Source organism: Myxine glutinosa, chromosome 4 (assembly GCF_964187855.1).
Source record: "Myxine glutinosa chromosome 4, kmMyxGlut1.1, whole genome shotgun sequence".
In the NCBI taxonomy this organism is placed as follows: Eukaryota; Metazoa; Chordata; class Myxini; order Myxiniformes; family Myxinidae; genus Myxine; species Myxine glutinosa.
Genome location: NC_136264.1, coordinates 72,813,139 through 72,830,060, shown reverse-complemented (window position 1 = coordinate 72,830,060; position 16,922 = coordinate 72,813,139). Strand labels below are relative to the sequence as shown.

The following is a 16,922-nucleotide window of genomic DNA, read 5'->3' as shown; positions in this document are numbered from 1 at the left end:
TGGGGACTGAATAACATCAACATGGCAGCAATGATGCAGCATCAGCTGCCGGCCAGAAATGGTCATGCAGTTTGCCTTGTTGCAATATGACGTCAGTGTGGATAGCATGTGACGTGATCTATTGGGCATTTATTGAGAGTATGTCGCACTGTTGTTTGGTTATGCAGCCAGTGGCTGCTGGTTGCATCATTTTTTGGAAGTTCGCTGTGGCCTGTTAGCAGTAAGCTGGTAAATATTTTGCCGACCTCGGAAGAATGACAGGCTGAGTCAACCCACCTGGTGTTAATTCAACAGCAGACAGGTGCTCAAACTCAAGACCCTAATATATTAAGGCAGCCATCTTAACCGTTAAGCCAACACCAGGCTTGTGTGTTGCACTAATTGAATCTCAGAGTGTTGTTTGTTTGGGCCACAGTTCCCACTGCAAGCAAATTCACCACCACAGGTGTTGCCACTTCATACGTGACTGGTCTTAAACTATGAAAGGACAACTATTATATTATCACTTCTGCCACCGAAAGTGGACAGACGTTATGTTTTCACCCCTGTCTGTCAGTCACTCTGTCTGTGTTTGTTATTTGTCTGTCTGTGATGGACGGAATCAAACGAAACATTATGGACAGGTTGGGTGTGTGACAAGGACAAACTGATTCGATTTTGATGAAGATCTGAATCCGATATGAGAATTAAAAAAAACAAGCTTTATGCCTCGGTCCCCCGTCGGTGAAGTGATGAGTTGACAAAGTGGAAGACGCAAGGCGGCCATCTTGGATTTTGACGTGGCGACCCAATTTTCAATAGGGTTCTTCCTTATGCCTAGATACACCCACACACCAGATTAGAAGTTGGTACTTCGCTTATTTTTCAAGATATCGCGCTCACAAGGTTTAGATATGGTGACCGCCATCTTGGATTTTGACGTGGCGACCTAATTTTCAATAGGGTTCTTCCATATGCCTAGTTGCACCCACACACCAAATTCGAATTCGGTCCTTCGCTTACTTTTATAAAGATATTGCAGTGCACGTATGCACGCACGCACAGACGCATACACGGACGGAGGGTAAAACCATAGTCCTGAAGAGCAGGGCTCTTGCTTGAGACGGACGAAGTGACGGGCAAGACACAAACTCGTCCGAGAAGATGTTTATTGTAAAAACCAACTCGGGAACTCTAAAAAGCCCGTTTATCGGGCTGCATATATATCACAACCAGAAAGCACAACCGAAACCGAAAGCCACGCCTCTCAGGCGAGGCGAGCTTTGGTGGTCACGTGACTGACAGGTGCAAAGGATTATAACCGCACACGCGGCACGCTTTGGTGGTCACGTGACCGGCCACCCCGGCGCCGTGGTTTGCCCGCCGGTTACGTCACTGGCTGGAGCAAGGAGATTCTGTTGTTGGTCTCGCTTGGGGGACCCATGGGTCGCTACACACGCCCCCCCAGAATGGACTTGATCCAGGAAGGTCAACCTGAGGGGGTCCGGATGACCCGACCGAAACGACCCCCGGCCAGTCGCGGGGGGGGGGGGGGGGGGGTGGGGTCCGGTGTGGTGGCGGGTGGTCGGACGGGGGGGGGGCGCAGTGGACGGGGGGCGGCCGAGGGGCCGGGCAAGTCCTCGGGGGAGGCTGCCGAGGTTCCTCGCGGGCCTCCCGAGGTTGCAGTTCGCGGGTGCAGTGCCGAGAAGGCTCGAGCGGTGCACGCGAAAAGCGAGTGAGCCAACCGAGGGGCTGGTCAAGGCCTCGGGGGAGGCTGCCGAGGTTCCTCGCGGGCCTCCCGAGGATGCAGGGTCGGAGAAGTAGTTGCGGTTGTAGTTGTAGGTGCGCGAGGGTGACGAAGCGGCCGTGCCGCGAACGTCAGCGCGCGTGAAGGTGACGAAACAGCCGTGCCGTGAACGTCAGTGTGCGCGAAGGTGACGAAGCAGCCGTGCCTTTGGAGGGTCTTGGAATAGGTTCGCCCCTCCGGTCGTAGAGGAGCCGAGTGCGGTGCGCGAACCTCATAGTCATGGCCGTCGTCGTTACCGAAACTCCGGCATGTCGAAACCGCGGTCGAAACTACACCCGAAGCCGTGCGGGAGAAGCCGGCGTCACCAGCCTAGGTGGCTTCCCTGGCTAGGCACGCTTGCCGTGTCCGTTCGCAGCCCCCGAATCCGTTTGGGGGCAGTCGGGGTCACCAGTGAAGAGCAGGGCTCTTGCTTGAGACGGACGAAGTGACGGGCAAGACACAAACTCGTCCGAGAAGATGTTTATTGTAAAAACCAACTCGGGAACTCTAAAAAGCCCGTTTATCGGGCTGCATATATATCACAACCAGAAAGCACAACCGAAACCGAAAGCCGCGCCTCGCCTTTTGGTGGTCACGTGACCGACAGGTGCAAAGGATTATAACCGCACGCGCGGCACGCTTTGGTGGTCACGTGACCGGCCACCCCGGCGCCGTGGTTTGCCCGCCGGTTACGTCACCGGCTGGAGCAAGGAGATTCTGTTGTTGGTCTCGCTTGGGGGACCCATGGGTCGCTACAGTCCCCCTTTCGCTCCGTGGTGCGACGGGGGACAAAAACGATATAAAAGGTTGTGGACGGATTATGACAAAACTTGGTGGATGAGTTGGGTAGGTGACAAGAACAATCCTGTTTAGATTTTGGTTCAGGTCCAGATGCAGATCCAGCCTATCGGTGAGATACAAACCGTAAACTGTTCAGCCTGGTGGAGGTATGCTCTCGACTGAGTGCTGCTCTAGTAAGGTTATTTCTGAGTATTTCTCCAAAATAACCTCAGAGTGGGTAACGATGTCCAGCCGTCGATACGCACATACAGTTGTGGCCAAAAATATTGGCACTTTTGCACTTTTTTCAAATAATGCATCATTTCTTCCAGATAATTGTTGAAATTAAAAAATATTTTGGTATCCACATGTGTATTGCTTTGGTTTGCAGTGTAACAAATCAATAAAAAGCTGAAAAAATTACTAAATCTTAGCTTATTCCACACAGAAATCCTAAAATGGCCCGGACAATATTATTGGCACCTTTAAGAAGTTGTTAGAAATAATTTGATTTCAAGCAGGTGATTCTCCTTTACTTTGGAACAGAACTGACCTGTGGTGAGTCGCAGGTGCCTGAAATATAAAAATCACTCATTCAACCAGTTTGAATGGAGAAAAGGAGTCATTCTGCTGTTTTGTGTCACTGTGTGTACATGAGCATGGAGAAAAGAAAGAAAACCAGAGAATTGTCTGAGTAGGTCAGACACAAGATTGTGACCAAGCATGGACAATCTGAAGGCTACAAGTCCATCTCCAGAGACCTTGATGTTCCTGTGTCCACGGTACACAATGTTATCAGGAAGTTTAAGGCCCATAGCACTGCAGCCAACCTCCCTGGACATGGCCGCAAGAGAAAACATGATTGAAGATTGCAGCGAAGATTGTTCGAATGGTGGAGAAAGCACCTCGATCAACTGCCAAGCAGATTCAAGCTGACCTTCAGACACAAGGTATGACGGTTTCAACTCGCACCATCCACCACCACCTCAATGAAAGGGGATTCTATGGTAGGAGACCCAGGACGGAGAGAGATACATAAGAAAGCCCGACTGGAGATTTGTAAAACACACCTGAACAAGCCAAAATCCTTCTGGGAGAATGTCCTGTGGACAGATGAAACCAAATTAGAGTTTTTTGGTCAAGCACATCATCTCTATGTTTACAGAAAACAAAATGAAGCCTTCAAAGAAAAGAACATGTTCCCTACAGTCAAACATGGAGGAGGTTCAGTGATGTTTTGGGGTTGCTGTGCTGCCTCTGGCACAGGGTGCCTTGAATGTGTGCATGGCATCATGAAATCAGGAGATTACCAAGGCATTTTGCATTGCAATTCAGTGTCAGAAAGCTGGGTCTCTGTCGATGGTCATGGGTCTTGCAGCAGGACCATGACCCCAAACACACTTCAAAAAGCACCCAGAAATGGTTCAAGACAAAACTCTGGACTGTTCTGAAGTGGCCAGCAATGAGCCCAGATCTAAATCGCATTGAACACCTGTGAGGAGATCTGAAAACAGCAGTTGGGAGAAGGCACCCTTCAAATCTGGGAGAACTGGGGCAGTTTACACTCGAAGAGTGGGCCAAACTGCCAGTAGGGAGGTGTAGGAAGCTCATTCATGGCTATAGGAAGCGCTTGACTGCAGTTATTTTGTCCAAAGGCCGTGCTACCAAATATTAAGTCTTGGGTGTCAATAATTTTGTCAATGCCATTTCATTTTATTTTCGGATTTAAAAGGATATTTTAAGTTCTGAATCAAAAACAAAGGTTCAGTAATATTAACAGTGAAATAAAGAATTGTGGAGACCAAATACTTTTGTCAATTTCAACTTATTTTTAGAGAAAATTGTGAGTTATTTGAAAAAAGTGCAAGGGTGCCAATATTTTTGGCCACGACTGTAGGTACATGCATACGTCGGTGAGCATATGACGAAAACGTCTCACAAACTACATGAGTGATACGGACCAAATTTGGTATAATGCATCAGGGCAGTAAGGTCTCATGGGGTTGTGCTCCCTATCCAGACCTGCCCATTTAAAAGGGTAAAATGGGGAGTTTTGCCCCAAATATTGGTATTTCATTCAAAAACCTTCTGCTCAGAAACCAACAACCAGATCCAGACCAAAATGCCCATGCAGCAACGTGACCATGCCCTAACCTTAAGTTGTGCTCCCCATGGCCGTATCTCACCTGGAAAGGGGGCCACGAGCTCCCTCCCCTAATCCCTCATATTCACTAAAACGTATTTTCCTCACAAAATACATGACAGATATGGACCAAATTTAGTACGATATATCAGATCAGTAAGGTCTCATGGGGTTTCACGTCAGGGTTTTTTCACCTCAGTTTCACCTCAGCTGAAGAGGGGGGGGGGGCGGGGGGGGGGGTTCACCTCAAATTCAGGTAATTTATTTTAAAGTCTTCTCTGAAACCATGGGGAAATAACCGTCAGTATTTTTACCTCCGCCATCAAAGGTGGATGGAGGTTATGTTTTCACCTATGTCTGTTTGCCTGTTTGTGAACAGGATATCTCAAAAGGTTGTGGATGGATTCAGATGAAATTTGGTGGAGAGGTTGGGTATGTGACACGGACGAAATGATTAGATTTTGTTGAAGATCCGGATTTGGATCCGAGAATTTTTTAAGTGATTCTTCACCATTGAGAGATGGGCAAAATGGATATATAGCACGGTATCTCAAAAAGTTCTGGACAGATTCGGACAAAACGTTGTTGACTGGTTTGGCCTGTGACAAGGACGAATCAATTCGATTTTGGTGAAGATCCGAATCCGGATACAATCATTTTAATTTGAAAGTGACTTTTCACCATTCAGGGATGGGGCCAATACAATATATAGCATGATAGTTCAAAACGTTGTGGACAAGTTATGACAAAACTTGATGGATGAGTTGGGTAGGTGACAATAACAAGTCGATTAGATTGTTGGTTCAGGTCTGGACCCAGATCCACCCTATCAGTGGGATATCAAATGGAAACTAGTAAGTCTGGCGGAGGTATGCTCTCTACCAAATGCCACTCTAGTTTTATTATTGTTGTGACTTGGGCTGGCAGGATTGCCCAGAGGTATGCGCACACTCACCTTTAAGACGTCTAGCCTGGGTTTGAATCCCGACCTAGCTATCAACTGTCATCCCGATGTTTCACAGGCAGGGCGATTCAGAAATGTATGTGGCATCCCATCTGCCGGTAATCGCTGGTGGATATTGAAGATCCCACCGTGTCCTTTGTGAAGAGTAGGTGAGCTGTCACCGGCACTCTGAACAAATTACAAGCTCCTTTCTGGTTGCCTGGTGTTGCCTGGTGTTGCCTGGTGTTGCCTGGTGTTGGGCTAGCGGCTAGGGTGCCGGCCTAGGATCCTGGGTTCGAATCCCGGTCGATCGCTGAATTAACGCCAGGGGGGTTGACTCAGCCTGTCATCCTTCCGAGGTCGGCTAATTGAGTACCAGTTCACTGGTAATTCCCTGTTTGTCGTAAAAAGGCGACAAAAAGGGTTGGCGGCAGGAAGGGCATCCGGCCGTAAAACATTGCTTCAAAAAGGGGACCAAAAAAACAACAACAACCACGGTCCCCGAAAAAGGCCAACCCCCGCTTGCGGGGAAAAATGGCCTCTAAAGGTGGTTTTTTTTCTGAGCTATTTAGTCGAGTGTCGAGCCTGGCCAGTCAATTTATGAAAGACTTTGGAGTACAGTAATTGGGGCCGTTAAAGAAGAAGAAACATTTTTAAAGACACAGGAGTAGTACACAAAATTATAAACAGTATATTAATATTTCTCGAAGTAATTTCCAAACAAAAATATGCAATTTGGTGTCTGTCTTGACCGTGATACATTCGGTCATTACTTATCCAATCTCAACCAAACTCAACAGGACGAAGGGTAACATGATGGAGGTTGCAGCAACTTCACTCCCCCCCCCCCCCCATCTCCAAGGGAGTTTACCGCCTTGTGTGAAATCCATGTTGAGGTACCCATGTGGTATGATACATCAGCACAGCAAGGTCTCATGGAGTTTTTCTCCACATCCGGATCCACCCCCTACAAGTGGCTGAAAAGAGGGGTTTCCCCTCAAATTCAGATAATGTTTCATTGGCATGTGGTGAAGATCTGAATCTGAATCTGGATACAATAATATTAATTTGAAAGTGATTTTTCACTTTCAGTTTTGATGCATCAAGACATCATGTTGGAATAGTTTATTGTGGCATTTTTCCAGGGCCACTTCTAATAACAAAAGTAACAAGAAAAAGAGCAATCAGACATTGCAAACCCTCGCCAGGATGTATTTTCAGTGGTTTTTTTATAAGGCTTTTGTGTTTTTTTTGTTGTTTTTTTGTATATTGAATCGAGGCTCGTTAAAGAGCTAACATTTATTTCACAAACAAATCAACCAGACAAACAAAATATATAAAAAGAGGGAGCGGAAGACAAGATGGGGAGAGAAGGGGAAGCACACAAACATAACATTTTGAGTTAAAACAAATATGGCGGCCAAACCACGTGACCGATGACGTCATTAATTTTTTTTTCTAAACTAATTTATTCCTAGATTATGCTCAAGAAATTTCATCTTGATCGGCTGAAGTTTTGTACTTGTCGAATTATGACGTCATAATGGAGGCACCCATGACATCATCATTAACATATTAACATATTTTATTCCCCATGGAGAGTTCTTTACAATGAGCCACGTCTCAATTTTTTCTGTTCAGCGCTTTCGGAGATATAGAGGTGCAAGGTTTTTCGGTTTTTTCAAGATGGCGGCCGAACCACGTGACCGATGACGTCATCATTTTAAAAATTTTCTCCACCAGTTTATGCCGACATGACACTCAAGAAATTTCATCTCTATTGGATGAAGTTATGTACTTGTCGAATGACATCATAATGGAGTCACCTATGACATCATCATTAACAAATTTTATTCCCCATGGAGAGTTCTTTACAATGAGCCATGTCTCAATTTTTTCTATTCAGCGCTTTCGGAGATATAGAGGTGCAAAGTTTTTTGGTTTTTCCAAGATGACGGCCGAGCCACATGACCTATGACGTCATAATTAACATAAAAAATTCTGTAGGTGGAGTTGCACCTGTCATAAAAATTTCCTGTCAATCGGACCAATGGTTGCAGAGAAAATCCTATTTATTCTGTGTGGACAAACAGACAAGCAGACAAACAAACAAACAAATGGACTCAAATGCAATACCCTCTCCTCTGGCAAGGGTAACTAGGATGCATCTGAAGATGCATAGCCCGTCCGCGTCTGTTTGTGTTCAGACATCTTCCTCTTCCTCTTCTTCTTCTTCTTCTTCTTCTGTATGCTAAACATGATGAAAACAGTTAAAACGAGAAAGAGCAATCAGAGATTGCAGACCCTCGCCAGGATGTGTTTTCAGTGGTTTTTAAGGCTTTTGTGTTAAAACAAGTATGGCGGGCGAACACGTGGCTGATGACGTCATCATTATTCTTTTTTTCTCCACCAATTTATCCCTAGACGATGCTCAAGAAATTTCATCTTGATCGGATGAAGTTTTGTACTTGTCGAATTATGACGTCATAATGGAGGCACCTATGACATCATCATTAACATATGTGATATGTTCCACATGGAGAGTTCTTTACAATGAGCCACGTCTCGTTTTTTTTCTATGCAGTGCTTTCGGAGATATAGAGGTGCAAATCTTTTTGGTTTTTCCAAGATTATGTCATCATTATTTATTTATTTTCTCCACCAATTTATTCCGAGAGGATGCTCAATAAATTTTATCTTGATCGGATGAAGTTTTGTACTTTTCGAATTATGGCATCATCATTAACATGTTTTATTCCACATGGAGAGTTCTTTACAATGAGCCATGTCTCACTTTTTTCTATGAAGCCCTTGCGGAGATCTGGAGGTGCAAAGTATTTCGGCTTTTCCAAGATGGCGGCCATACCAAGTGCCCTATGACATCATAATTATCATTCAAAAATTCTACAGGTGGAGTTTCACCTATGGTGAAAATTTCCTGTCAATCGGACCAACGGTTGCAGAGAAAATCATATTTATTCTGTGCGGACAAACAAACAGCAAACAGACAGACAAATTAAAAATTACTCATAGAGCGACTTCAACGTTTAAGTTTAAGTGAGCAGCAAATCGTCTTCAATGTTTACGTTAATCGGATGAAAATTGACTTCAGAAATTTGGCCTATGTTGACCTTTTGGCCTTCGTTGACCTCAAAAATAGTTGGTGGTTGGTTTCAGTAAGCCGATATGAAAATCCTTTTCAAATTTCAAGTCAATCGGATGAAAATTGAGGATTTGACATTGAAAAAAAGTGGTTGACCTTTGTCCTTTTGACCTCAAAAATATATCGGATTTTGTCGGACCATAAACTCTACCTTTTAGTGAAGTTTCGTGAAGATCGGTTTAAAATTGTGACCTGTAGGCAAGTATAAGTGAGCAGACAGACACACACACACACACACACACACACACACACACACACACACACACGCTTGCAAAAAAAAAAAAAAAAAAGGAACAAACGGACTCAAATGCAATACCCTCTCCTCAGGCGAGGGTAAAAATACAGAATGACAATTGATGATTTATTCAGCGTTGACATTTGAGCTTTTGATTTAAAAAAAAAAGACCAAAAGTCTAACAGCGGCGTAGCCGGGCTTGTAAAATATTATAAACTACAAACACATGATTAGCTTTTTCAACAGTCGTTGATGCTGTTTACAACATTAAACAAAGAAATTTGGAGGAACCCCGACATCCGTGAGGTAAGTTTTACTTACAGAACCGAGGGAAGATCTACTGTAATCTATATACCCCACAAGGGTTGGGTGTGTGCTCATTTACCAAGCAGCTAGTTAGCGCTTGCCAAGCCAGCCGTTCCTTAAGTGTTTTGAATGGAGTGCTTGTTCGAATGCTTAAACCACTTGGCGATCTCTCCACAAGAAACTTGGTAAATGAACACTCACCCAATGTTCTTGAGACCCGACCATAGATCGACTGTAATCTATATACCCCAAAGAGGAATGACCCTTCCTGCCACTCCCGTAGTGAGCGGGTGTACTTGTAAATTAAAATGTCGGTCGGTGGAGTCATCCGTCGTAATGACATCATAGACGTAACGTAATGACCTAACGGACACAAAACTTCTGCTACTTTAATATGTAGAAGATAATATATTTTAACTTCCAGGAAGTTTGCAGTCACTACGAAGGGATTAGTGTTACGATTAGATTTACTATAATATTAACGTTACATTATCATTATTTCGAAAATGACATTACCATTAAAAAACCGAGGCTAATTCCTTACTTTCACGGTTATTCATATTAGTGCCGAACACCGCTCATCACTAATCTTGAACTATACACCGCTTCAACCCATTAACTTTCCATTCACGACAATGGGATTAAAGTGCTATGGTCATATTTACTATATTATTATTATTACTATGACGAAAACGTTACTACTGAAACGATACACTACTGTATTAAGAAACCTGGGTTTAATTTGTCCAAAGTGGTCCGAAGATGAGTCATAACGCCTAAGGCCTGAACGTACCATACCGTATTGTTAGAAGAGCCGTAACTTCTATGCTTTCGATATTTGATGGTCATTTTAACAACCGGTTTGTTTGTGTTTCACACTGAATGAAAAACGTAAAGGTAGAGCATGGCGATTGTGATATATGACAGGTTCGACAATATGTTCGTCATGAATGGCATATAAATCAAAATGGCGGAGTGTGGAGAGTCAGCCGCCGTAATGACATCAGATGTAATCACATCACCCTGTCATGTGACCAGATTCTCAGCTCTGATTGGTATACGTTTGAGGGGACATACATACATACGGACGGACAAACACTGTTCTAGACGGCTTTGCCCGATGGGTTACGTCAGAAAAATCTGATTTGATTGGTGAACTAATTCTGTGACCCAATATGCAAGTTCTTAAAATTTCATGTCAATAGGATGAAAAAAGATCCTTTTTTGCATGTTTCACTTCATTTGACAACCTCTTTGAGATTTAGAGATAGACATGTAATATGTTTGTAAAATACAACATGCTGTCTTTTAATTAAATCCATAAGTGAAGCAATGGATAGGCAGGCCTAGTTCGAATTCAACTGACCCTAAAAATACTTGTGTGAAATGATTCCACCTCAAGTGATCATTTTTGTTTTAATATTCCTGATTTTTATTTGTTTTGTTGATGCAAAAAAGGAAGGACTGAATGGGAAAATTAAGGGTTAATGTGGTCATTTTATTCAATTCTGCTTATGTATTTTGCTGTTTCATTTCACTGTCTTCAACAATCTTACTTTGGTGCCTTTTTTCTTCTTTTTCACAGCACAATGGGGAAGCAGTGTGGCAAGATGGATATTCATTTTTTGGGCCTGACAAAAACAGGTCCTCCAAGAACTTGGGTTAGGATGTTTCTGCTGGTTTTGATTGGTTTAGGAAATACGGCATGTGCAACGAATGTGTCGATAACTTCTGGGTGTCCAATCATCTGCATTTGCGCCGGCGACGTCATAGTCTGCGATCACAAAAACTTGACCTTACCATATCCGTGGCTGCCAGCAATAGCCGTGACCCTTGACCTGAGCCACAACTCCATTGACCAGCTTCCAGATGGTTGGGCAGTCGATTTACGCTACCTTAAAACTCTGAACCTTCGGAAAAACCGATTAAAAAAGCTAAATGCTTTCAGCCTAACAGGTCTGAATGGCTTGAGATCATTGGATGTCTCCAGTAATCACCTAGTCTCTTTGGCCAAAGATGCCTTTGTTAGGATGCAGGAGCTAGAGGAACTTTTGCTATATGACAACATGTTGACCAGCATTGAACAAGACACTCTATTGTCACTCTCCTCACTTGATAAACTTTATCTCAGCCATAACCAGCTCCAAACCTTCCCCTTTGAGGTACTGACAGCAAATAATATATTGCAGCAGCTTCATATTCTTGACCTGGCCACTAATAAGATAGCAACCCTGCCAGTGGCAACACTTGCTGAGCTTCCACCCACCCTCAAAGATGGTCTTTATCTCCATGGAAATCCTTTCCTTTGCGATTGCCGTTTGTACATTCTTTTTTGGTTGTGGCATGAATGGAGGCTATGGAGTGTTATAACACATCAGCGTAACTATTACTGTTCTGTGTTGTTGACACAGCGGGACCCACTTTCTGCAGATTCTGCAAATGGCAGCCTTGCATACCTTGGTTTCTTTGCTGGAGATTGGAACACAATGAACTGCTCTTCTCCGGGAGCCACTGCCACCTTTTTGCCTGCCGTTGCGGCTGAAGCTGGTGAGAATATTGTGCTAAAATGTGAGGCAAGGTGGTCACGGCACCCTGAGGCCCGACGAGCTTGGCTCACCCCTTCTCATCGACTTCTTCACGTCACAGGTGTCCGCAGTGTCAATGCAAGCTCAACGGATTTTGAACGACTTTATGTTTATACCAATGGCACCTTGGAAATTTCCAATGTGCAGATTAATGATTCTGGTTCTTATATGTGTGTTGTGTTGGATGGAGAGCTACAACTGAATGAGACTCTGGAGATTAATGTGACTGTGACTGCGAAATCCAAAAAAGAGGGAGAGGTCTTCAATACAGCTTTCACCACACTTGCAGCCTGCCTGATTAGTGTCGTACTCGTGCTGGCATACCTCTACTTGACACCTTGCAACTGCTGTTGTAAACAAAGTGAAGGGGATGAAAATGATGGTAATGTTGATGCCTGTGGCCCTTGTGAGGGTGATCTGAGACCTCGGAATGCCAGCAGTGGCCACTCATCTAGTCTCAGTGCAACTCCACAGCACCGAGATATGCTTGGTCGTGTCAATCCTTCACCGAGCAGCATGACTGCTGCTGCCAGTGCTTCTGGTTCAGCACTGGGTATTGCAAGTAAGCATGTGGTATTCCATGACCAGCGGGACTTTCCTGAGCTCTGTGTTCCACTGACAGACAGTAAAAGTGGAATGCGAGAGAACATTTTGGGGGATAGGTTGCATGCTGGCGGAGCTCCCCGGGGAACTGAAAGAGTATTCCGGCCTCGTTCTGATTCTGACTCAGCTAGTTCGGTATTTTCAGACACACCGATCATGACTTGAGGCCATTTCTATCTTGCAACCATGAGTAGGTTGTACCAACTTTATTGTTGTATAACTGCAATATCTCATACATAGATAATGGTCTTCAACTTGTGAGTAAAATAGCTTCCCAAATGATAAGCAGTGTACGTTCCAACACCCGACTTAGCCATGCAGCAATGGGCTCACTTGGCAAAAAAATCCAGGAAGCTCCATGTCAGTCGAATAAATTGGCTTCAGAAAATTATATGTCAAAGAGACACTTCTTCCAGCAAACTCTTCTTTTAAATAAAGGTTAACAGCTTCAGAGCAATGCTGATGAAGTTCTCAAAAAATTGGTTGTAGTTAGGAAGATCCATATTCAAAAAGAAAGGCACCATAAACTAGTGTAGCTGCCTCGCAGCCAAGGCTCAGGTCTGATGTTCCAATCACTGAGTGGTCTTCGTCCAGGACTCTGCAAACATTGATGGTGAAAATGCCATTAGGTTCACCATCTGCATATTGCAGTCATCACATGATGCCCTCTTCCTCTTTTTCTTGTATACATGATCAAGACTCGCCGAAGAGCTTCAAAGAGGATACTTGGGAGGATACTTAACACCTGGCCCCAGGTGAAGACCACTCATTGGTTTAGACATCTGACTTGAGCGTTGCCTGCTGGGCAGCTCTAGAAGTTGGTGGTGGTCCTTTCATTTTTGAAAATTCTGATGAAGAGAATTGGTTTTTCAGTAAAAGTTTTGTATTCTTTCAAGACCTAAACGACGGACATAATGTATGTGTTTCATGTCTGTGTAAGCATCTGACTTGGGACATGAATATCCTGGGTTTGAAGCCTGTTGAACTTGATCCATGCATCGCCATGGTAGTGCGGTGAATATTGGTAAGTCAGTATAGCACTTTATATTAATGCAGCCTTCAAAAGACGTCTGTAAGAAAAGGTTGGTTTTGTCTGTACAGCCTTTTGTGGATTCCAAGGGACATGGTTCTGCACAAATTCCATTGCTGCCTGTCTTTTGCAAAGCTTTCAAAACTTCAAAATGGCCCAAAAACTTCATTTCATAAACATGGCATTTAAGTCTGAGCCTGTCCATTTATAATAAAAGTGTCATTAATATTATTGCAGTGAGGGTCAACAAAGGTGAGACGTGAATGATCTCTCATCTTTCCTCTAAATAACTGGGCACAGGACAAGAATGAATAACATTGCCAGCATTGTTTTGACAACTAACCATAGCACAAGGTCCACAAAGCTTTCAAAGATACTGTATTTCCTTTGTGAGCCACATACAATGAAAGGCTGTTTCACTCTCAAGGGCATTGACTGTTTAGATTTTCCTGGACAATAGGCCGTCAACTCATTGTCTTCAAGAAGATTCATTTGATTCTCATCATGTTCATTCCAGTGAGTCTAACGTGTTGGTAAGTCTTCTTCTAGTCTGTTGTATCGTTGTCCTATCCCTTCTGATCTACAATATGGACATACTCGAACCAAACCAAACGTACGTTCAAGGCTGCTTGGATCGACAGTCAGCCAGCATAATGCCTGTTTCCATTACACAGGACTTCCTGATCGAGTTCCTCCATGCATGGAGGTGAGTCTGCATTCCCACTTGAATGTTTTTCTGGAGAAGCATATCCATTTTTGTCGAGGAAATAGCCAGTCTTGACTCCTTGGATTTACTTGCCATTGAGTGCCTGCTTTGCCGAAGGCCTGTTGCGCTCCTGATGATTTTAATGTGCACTTGGCCTGCCAGAATCATCTTTGCGATGATAATGTTATGGAAGTGATGACTAGGCTGTCCTTGATCTTTAGTGTCTATCGTTAGTTGCAATCTCCATCGTTGGGTATCAAAAGAATAAGGCAGAATAATCGTTGGGCATTGGGCAGAATAAGGCAGAATAAGGTTCTCCATGCCTATGTTGTTTGTATGTTGCCCCAGTTTAGCCACTTATCTTATAGTTCAATCGTCTCAACTGAAATTGTTTTTCTTGTCAAGCAATTGCTCACACCACTATGAAAGTGACCGAGAAACGTAAATTGGGAAGTCAGCACGCATATACCAACAGTCATTTTAATAATTATGGGAGTCAATATACTAACTCGGTTCACAAACTCCATCGATTGACGCTTGCACTTTTGTCACAAAAATATTGTCAAAAAGAAGAAAAAACCTATTGTTATTTATATTATTATTATCATTTAAATTATTGTTTATTGTCATTATTTCCATGTAGAACACTGTACTCTGGCAGTGCAGCAATTTGTAATTCATCTTGAGATCCAAAGCTCAGTGTCGTCTTGTAAACTCGAAACTGCAACGGTAACTTTTTGCTTTGAGGGCCATGGCTGCATTCGCTGGAGCGACGCTATCATCTGTCCTTAAAATGACATGTCAGCCAAAGATGGGAGACGATGGCATGTTCAGCTGGCTACCGATATGGGCGGCTGGAAATACAACTCGTGCTAACAGCTTGTAAATTCACAGAGGAATCTACAAAATGAACTCCGGTGGAAAATACTTTGAGATTTTGTGTTTCTAATATTCGGTGTTGTATGTTTTTCTATGTTCCATTACAGCATTTGGTGTATGCAGCATCATGTTGAAAGATATTTCTGTTACAGGTGATCAGCAAATGTGAATGAATGAACCGCATAGTAAAGGTTTTTATTTTAACTCTTGTAGTATTTTGAGTCTCCTTGTTTTCTTGCATTTTAATATATTTCTGCAACATTATTTGTTGTCAGACTTGGGTGTTTTATAAGACTGATGGAAGAGGTTGAACATATAACGTAGGTAGAATTTAAGGACAAACCAATGTACTTCAGCATTGATTGCAAGGGCCTTTTTAATCATGAACAGATCAACTTTGATGGGCTTTGAATCCAAAGTGTCTGCATGAGGTGCTGGCTAACCCAAACGGAATGCCAAAAGGACACCCCAAGCATGATTGCATGTTTATAGAATGATAAACTGGGGAGGGGGATCAATTGAGGGTTATGTGATGGTTGTCGGGAGTGGGAATCAGGTGGATTTGGGGATAGATAAATCATTGATCGACATTTTAAAATGATTCACACATTCCCTTTTAATACATATGAGTTAAGCTCGGAAGTAAGGATGGGAAGAAAACCAAAGAATACAAACAAACATTGTATTTGAGTTTCACTGGAGGGAAGACTGTGTGAAGATTCAAATTTTTCTTTTGAATTTATTTGATTTGTTCAAAATTGGACAATATTGTCACGTTTGCAACCGCCTTCCAGTGCCGTTAATCAATCGGGTGGGAGAACTGTAATCCGCCAAAGCAGTCACTCCGCGAGTGGCTGGCTTAATTAAGCCTGAATCAAATATGAAGCACCCCAAGCGGTGTTGGAAGCAGGCGCCACTTTCATCCAAATCACTCACACAAAACCAAACCAGGTTTTTAAAGAATAAAGCTTCGGCAGGTCAAGGACGCAGGAAGCTGTCGGCATGGCACGCAGCCCAAGGTCTTTGCCATGGCTCTGATGGTGCAAGCAAGCACGTGAGCAGGAACAATGCCGTTAATCTCCAAACCCAGCCACCAATGTGAGAGGTAGGGCAAGAGAAAGGGTGGGATCAAGTGTCCTCGCTTTTTAAAATTCGCCTCAGCTCGACCCAACCTCTATGCCTCTCGGGTGTGGCCATCGTTGCCCTTCACGGCGAGCCAATGGCCAGGTGTCATGGCCGCCATCTTGATAACTCGAGTTCTCAAGATGGCGACCGAGCCGCTGGATTCCGGATGCCCGATCAGGACTCAGCCAATCATGTCACAAGTACCAGAAGCCTTGTTGTAGAGGCCTAGTTGAAAGAGGCTCCATGTTGCCACTATGGCACCCTGTCACCTGGTCTGGGAACTGATCTGTTTTCAGACAAGGTGGGTAGGGCGGGGACCTCAAACACATAAGACCATCTGTCCTTAAATATTGACCTTATTACAGGTATGTTTACTAACCCTTACTGCGAATAGAACAGTGTTAAGACCTTTATTTTATCTCTCATCCCCACCCCACCTCCCATGTAAATGTAACAATATTTTTCACTGAGTATTCAATATGGGCTACTCCAATAAAGTAAAAACTATAAAAGGAAAGGTTCTCCCAATTGGAACCAGCTAGTTGCATTATCGACTTTAATTGTTCATTACAGCAGCACGATGAGCTTTAGTTGTTCATCATTCATGGTGATAATTTTGTGTTTTCCTCCTTGCAATCATTCTGTGGGTAAAGTTGTGG

General features: G+C 43.7%; 1 protein-coding gene across 1 annotated transcript in view; it reads left to right on the top strand.

Moving 5' to 3' along the window:
- The window catches only part of LOC137424766 (BAI1-associated protein 3), a 180,441-nt gene extending 165,099 nt beyond the window's left edge, over window positions 1-15,342 (top strand). The window contains exons 32-33 of the mRNA XM_078775902.1: window positions 10,921-10,996; window positions 11,766-15,342. Coding sequence (XP_078632028.1) covers window positions 10,921-10,996; window positions 11,766-12,688 — 999 coding nt within the window. The 3' untranslated portion in view covers window positions 12,689-15,342. The remainder of the gene's footprint in view (window positions 1-10,920; window positions 10,997-11,765) is intronic.
- Window positions 15,343-16,922: the final 1,580 nt, after the last annotated feature.